Genomic DNA, 6,280 nt, shown 5'->3' on the forward strand with positions numbered 1-6,280 from the left:
CTTGTAGATAATAAATTAGTAAGGGTATTCTTGTAAATAGTTTGTTAGGTTTGTACTCCTATAAATACTAGTTGGTCACTCATAATACGGTGACTAGATGTTTTCCTCCCAAAATACCAGTTGACAGTAACCAACTAAAAACCATTCAAGCTTGAATTGTCTGCACCAATAAAATCAAAACAAATGGGGATTAAGACAATTAAGTCAAGAATTTAGTGTCATAACATAAAGACATACATTCTGTAAACAAACAAGCAAAACCACACAATCCTCTTATTGAGAAACAAAACAAAATGGAACGAAATTCAATACAAAAGGCATGACAACTTGCCGGAACTGTGAGAACCGCTACTTCAAGTTCTTTCACCTCTGTGGTAACAAATAAATGAAAGGCATAAAAATTGGTAAGATTCTTTCATAACCTAAGTTTGAACAATTCCATAAATTCTTCTGTCTGGGCAAACTAACATCATTTATTTAATAGAAATTGCTGGTCTTAGTAAACAAACCCTGTCACAATGGCCCTTTCAATATTCAATCTCAATATGTACAGCCACCAACATAAAACATCTCCCTACTTTTACCCTAAGTCGTGATTAAAGGGTTGAAAAAACTATGGAAGAATGAGAAGAACAATGAAGCTATTGCAAATTTTCATTTCTTTACTTCTCATTCGTCTTTCTTGACATCCCAAATGTATGAGCAAACCTTTAGAGTTCACCTATATGGAGTAAGTTTCGTCTCATTCATCCTCAATGAGTAGTCCAAACGTCAAATCAACAACAACCATTAGTCAAAAACCAAGGCCAATGTTGATCTGATTATTTTACGATTGTTAATGCCAGTGGCAGAAGCAGAAGCGGGCCCCCCAAACTTCTGAAAAATTGATTTTTTTAACTAAAACACTTTATAACATTTTGATTTAACTCCTCATTCCCCCCCCCCTGGCCAAAAAATTCTTGAACTTTCTCACCCCACCCCCCTTGGCCTGACTTTTTCCTCCAAAATATTATAGTTCTTTATTCACTTTAAGTTTATCTTTGATTGATTTCAATCTGTCCATAATGGATTAATTTTTTCTTTTCACCGTATGCAGCATTGTACCATAGGTACAATTTTTGTACTTTCGTTTGTGACATTGTACATACGTGTAATCTTTATATTTTTTTTCCATCATGCCTAGAAAAATACTCCATTTGAATCAACGAGTTTATATTTAAAACCATCATTTGTAGAAATAAATATTAAGCTTTTACTTCTTTATTAACATTTTTAAGTAGAGAGAAGTACATACAATTTACATTGTAGAACAACTTATGTACAGCTATTTTATCCCCAAATTCACCCCCAAACACTGGCTCTGCCGCTGATTAATGCAAGATGCTAGTTAAATCTTGGAGACCTTAAATTCAGTATGCAAAGATGGTAGAAAGGCAGGTAAAGGATCAGCAAGAATTAAGATTGGCAATGCAACAAGAGAGAACTTCGTTCTCTGCCCAAGTTAAGGTATTGTAAAACAAAGGGTTTACATGCACCAGGGTTGGCTTGAAGATTCTCAAATAGTAAATGTAAACAAAAGATGACAGATATAGCTATGAAACTGGTCATCTTGAAAGTCAAACAAGGAACGCACCATCAGTTTTAAGATTCATACCATGTAGCCAAATATCTACAAGAAATTACTTGTTCAACAATATAACATTTGACCAATTTAGAAACCGAAATTTCATGACTAAAGGAATTCTTCTTTCAATTGCATAAACATGTCAGATCTGACATCCCTTTGCAGGGCCTAAGATCATAACCTCATGTGATACTACAGAGTAAGGCGATAGTATATGTCTAGAAAACCATACTACCTTATGGTAGTAGCTAAATCCAAGAGATCCAAGAGAAAAGTAACTGGGCTTAGCTTGGATCTAAGGGTTTATGCTTGACCATCATCATTGATGTTTTTAACAACTTCAAAGTTTTCCTCAGTGTGTTTTGGACAGTAACCAGAAATTGCGCACCAGACATGCATTCAGCAACAATTCAAGCCCTAAAATTTAGTACTGCATAAGAAACCAGGATTCCACTTCAAAATGACTAAAAGAAGCAGAAACAAGTACTTCATTGTGTCATAGAAGTGAACGCCCAAACCCAAAAAATAGGTTTTAAAATAATAGATACTATACAAACACAACACCACACCACAGACTTATACATCAAATAAAAGGTTAAAAACCAAAATCATCCAAAACAACATTCCTGGAGACTTACCATCGGACAAATCAGACCATTGTACTGCCCCGGCATACAAGATTCAGAATTAAGACCAAGCTTCTCCAACTTAACCCTCAAGAACCTCAATTCTGCTGAATCAATTACATCTTCCTCTCCAGTCTCCAAAGACACTCCAGAAACAAAGCCAAAACACACAACAACAGTTTAGCAATAACTAAACAACCAATGTCTGACAAACTTAAAAGTAAAGAAGAGACACAAACTCTGCAATCCAAATTTGTTAGGACTTATCAACCACTTAAAAACATGCTTACAAGTATATAAATACACCTCAACGAAATTAACAACAAGAACAGCTTCAACCCCAGTTTAAATTACAGAACATATAACCCAAAATACCAAAAGCTGCTGAGGACATAAAAACGTTTAAGTAAAGGAAAATACAGAAAGCAGGGTACCTGGCATGGGAATAGGAGCATGGGGTGTATACGACAAGCGAGACTTTCTACAAAAAATTGGGGATCTGGGTTTTGCTAGAATGGTGGAAAAGATGAGTTTTTTAGCGGTAAAAGGGTAAGTCTGTGAGTAAAAGTTGGCTGCTTTGGGTGGTGTAAGAGTGTGGAAGAAGAGGGACGACTTGAGAAAAACCAAGTGTTTGGAGCCAGCCATGATGAAGTTGTTGGAGTTGTTGAAAAGGTGCTTATAACGAGGAACAAGATGCATGTTTTGCAGCAGTTGTTAAGGTCTATGTTGTTGTTGTCTGAGAGAAGCAGAAGAGGAAGCCAGAAGCTGCAGCTGCCATGGAGTTTGGGCAAAAGCCTCTGGTAAGGGGTTTTGGGAATCGCTGCAGGGGTTAAGGGAGGGATGTATTTGGGCCCAACTGTTCCTCTACCGGGTTGGCCTTTACCCGACCCTGTTGAGACATGATTTGGGATTTGAAATTGCAGCCACGGATTTGTTTGCCCGGTGGAAATGGTATTGGTGCAGGTACCGTAAATTGGACCGCATTTTTTTGAGTGTAAGTGGGAGGAGTATAAAAATTTCGAATCGTCACGCTATAAGGTAAAGTATAAAAATTTCCTTTAGTTTAGTATGTATTAGTTTCTTTGGTTTTAAAATTTACTATTTAACTCTTTACTTATAGTTGCAATAAAAAAAAACTGTTAAATTTAACAGTCAAACTTCAATATTCAAATTATTTTAGATAAAATTATTATGAGATTACAAAATCATCATTTAAACTAAGGTTAACATAATGTTTTAAATGAAATTTGATGGCAAATTATACTTTTAGAAAAAAAATTTAATTAAAAATGAAATTTCAGATTATAGCTTGTATTTATTTTGTCTTCAATGCTATCTATTGGACTGTTGGCACTATGATTTTTTTTAGAAAAAAAAAACTTACATTTTTACCGTGATTTTTTCTTGCCAATTTTTAAGAAACAAAGTAAATGTAAGTTTTTTTTTTGTAATATGGTGATAGCAATCCAACAAATAGCATTAAAGATGAAATAAATATAAGTTTTTCCCTAAAATTTTATTTTTATCTCAAATTTTTCTAGAAGTATAGTTTGCCATCATATAACATTATTTTAACCTTAGTTTGAAAGGTGACTTTGCAATTTTATACTAATTTTATTTGAAAATATTGACTATTTAAATTTGACCGTTAAATGTGATGGAGAATTCAATGGTCTCAATTCAATTGCAACCATAAGAAATTAAACTATAGGTTTCCTGTAGACACCAAATTTTTGGTGTAATTTCATTTACTGTTTATTTTAGTTTTTTTTATTTGTCGTGTTCATTTTATTCGATTTTAGTTTTTAGTTTTTAGTTTTATTTTTAAGTTTTTAGCATAGAATTTCTTGAAAGTGGAAAAAGGGAAATTTGTTCACAAAAATATGTTTATTTCTTTAAATTCAATCTTTGGGCACTTTAGTTATTGTTATTAAGTTATTTTGAGAAAAAAGAAAATGAATGAAAATGAAAAGAAAATGTGAAAAAGATGGAAAAATGGCCATTTTTGTTGTTTTTAGTTGTTTAGTTTTTAAATTATTTTCATTATTATTACTATTATTAGTACCTGGTTTTTGTCAATTTGTTATCATTATTATTTATATTGTATCATTTCTGTATTTATTAAGTTGAAAGTTTTTTTAAAAAAAAAAAAAAAAAAAAAACCCGCAGCATGAAGGCTGCGTTTTTGCCGCAGCTTGCAAGTGAACTTTGGGGAGCTCCTTAGCTGCAAATTTCAGAGGAAGTGGCTGAGGTTTTTAGGGTTGAGTGCTTGATATAAATAGAGGGGATTGGCAGCCGCAAACAGGAGAGTGAAGGGCGATGGAAAAAAAACAGCGAGAGAAAGAGGGAGAGCTTCATCGGGGGAAGGAGGATCGGAAGGAAAAAACAGCAAGAAAAGGTGGCGGCTGGGTTTGGGGGTGAAAAATTGAGAGGTTGACAACGGCAGAAAGAAGAGAGGTGACGGGCTGAGAGTTGGAGCTAAGGAAAGACGGCTGGGTTTAGAGGGCAATAAAAATGGAATAGAGTGCGGCGGCGGAGGGAGCTAAAGTCCGAGAGAAAGAGAGGGCAAGAAGGGAGAATTACGGCTAGAAAGGTTTCTGGGAGAGAGCCTAAGCGAGTGGGAGAGAGGTTTTCGGAAAACAAAAAAGAGGGGGGAGCAAAGGTTGAGCAAAAGAAACGGAGAGGTGAACGGCAAAGAAAAGAACGAGAAGGAACGGAGAAAAGCAAGAAATGGTTCGGCTGTGTAAGGCAAGGAAAGTTACGGGCTTTGGGGCAAGCATTTCAGCCGTGAGGGTTTAGAAGGAAGAGACAAAGAGTAATCGAAAGCTGGAAAGGAGGAGCTACTCCATCAGAGCAAAAACAAAAACCTTTCGTGGATCTTCGTCCCCAGAAACAGCGTGTTTGTCCTGAGGTAAATTCAGTTTTGTTCCATGAAGGCTTGAGTTCATCACACCCGTCTTGTTATCCTTGCGCATGCGCCTGTATCTTTCTGTAGTTTCTGATGCTTTTTGAGAAGTTCATGTGTTTTTCAAAGCTTTAGGACAAGTAGATGTTCAATGATTAAATGGTTTAGCTAAAAGACAGCAACTTTAATTGAATCTGGTTTTTGTTTGCCGCAAGTTCCTTTCTTTTCTGCATTTTCTGTGATTAGCGACCTGGCTAGATCCTCTGGAAATGGAATGTTATGAGGGTCATGTGATGTCAAATTACTGTTGCCATGAGAATGAGTGGTGTTTACATGGGTTTTTGTTTCAAGCGAAACTTTGGTCCTTTTCGGTTCCATGGTGTGGTGATTGCCATTCATACAGAAATTCTGTTTTCCCACCTACTGTTTCCATGTCTACTCGATGGTATCCTCTTGCTGGTTTGGGCAGTTTATCTTGAGTTCATAAAGTCAAGAATTTGGCCTGGGTTTGGAGGACAGAAGCCTGGGGTTTGTGCCAATTTGGTCGCTGGGTCTCTTTGAATTTTTGTGTCAAAATATTTGTTTGTGTTTGAGCTGCAAAATTTGCGGCAGAAACCTGCCAGGCTGTAGACAAAAACCAAAAACAAAAAATAGCTTGCTTGTTAGGACATTAGAAGTTAGAGTCGGCAGCGTCTTTCTTCCTGTTTGGTGTGTTTTTTCGCTGGAATTTTCGAGCCAAAACTGTAGTAGACATTCATGTCGAAAGTTAGCCGCAGCCATGTTCGAAACTTTTGGTTTGTTGCAGCTATACTCGAAACTCTTGGCTTGTTCGAATCTACTGCTGCAGTTTCTGTTGCAGCTATGTTCATTGCTCCAAGATCATTTTTCATTTGTTGATTTCATATCCAGCTCACTGTGTCATGCTTGGGGTAAACCATGATGTTTAGCTATGTTTTAATTGAAGTAATTGCAAAGCTAATTGTACGAAGTTGTTTGGCTGGAATTGTGGAGCCTTGTGCATGAAAAATGTTGCTGCAAAACCTTGCCGAGAGTTTCACATGTTGCTGAAGCTTTGTTGCAGAATGTATTTCATGTCACTTTGCATGAATGTTTGCTGGATTTTAC

At 36.1% G+C, this 6,280-nt stretch overlaps 1 protein-coding gene across 3 annotated transcripts in view; it reads right to left on the reverse strand.

The window, feature by feature from the left end:
• LOC113710284 (twinkle homolog protein, chloroplastic/mitochondrial-like) overlaps positions 1–3,121 on the reverse strand; it is a 28,021-nt gene extending 24,900 nt beyond the window's left edge. For 2 of the 3 annotated variants that reach the window (XR_003452831.2, XM_027233204.2), the window contains exons 1-2: positions 2,685–3,121; positions 2,263–2,396 (exon numbers count right to left, since the gene is read on the reverse strand). Coding sequence is in view for 2 of the 3 variants with exons in the window: in XM_027233204.2 (XP_027089005.1) it covers positions 2,263–2,396; positions 2,685–2,949 (399 nt within the window). In the remaining variant the exon portion in view is untranslated. The remainder of the gene's footprint in view (positions 1–2,262; positions 2,397–2,684) is intronic. The other variant, XM_072065956.1, reaches the window with a different exon arrangement.
• Between the last annotated feature and the right edge of the window lie 3,159 nt (positions 3,122–6,280).

This window comes from Coffea arabica, chromosome 9e (genome assembly GCF_036785885.1).
Source record: "Coffea arabica cultivar ET-39 chromosome 9e, Coffea Arabica ET-39 HiFi, whole genome shotgun sequence".
NCBI classification, from domain to species: Eukaryota; Viridiplantae; Streptophyta; class Magnoliopsida; order Gentianales; family Rubiaceae; genus Coffea; species Coffea arabica.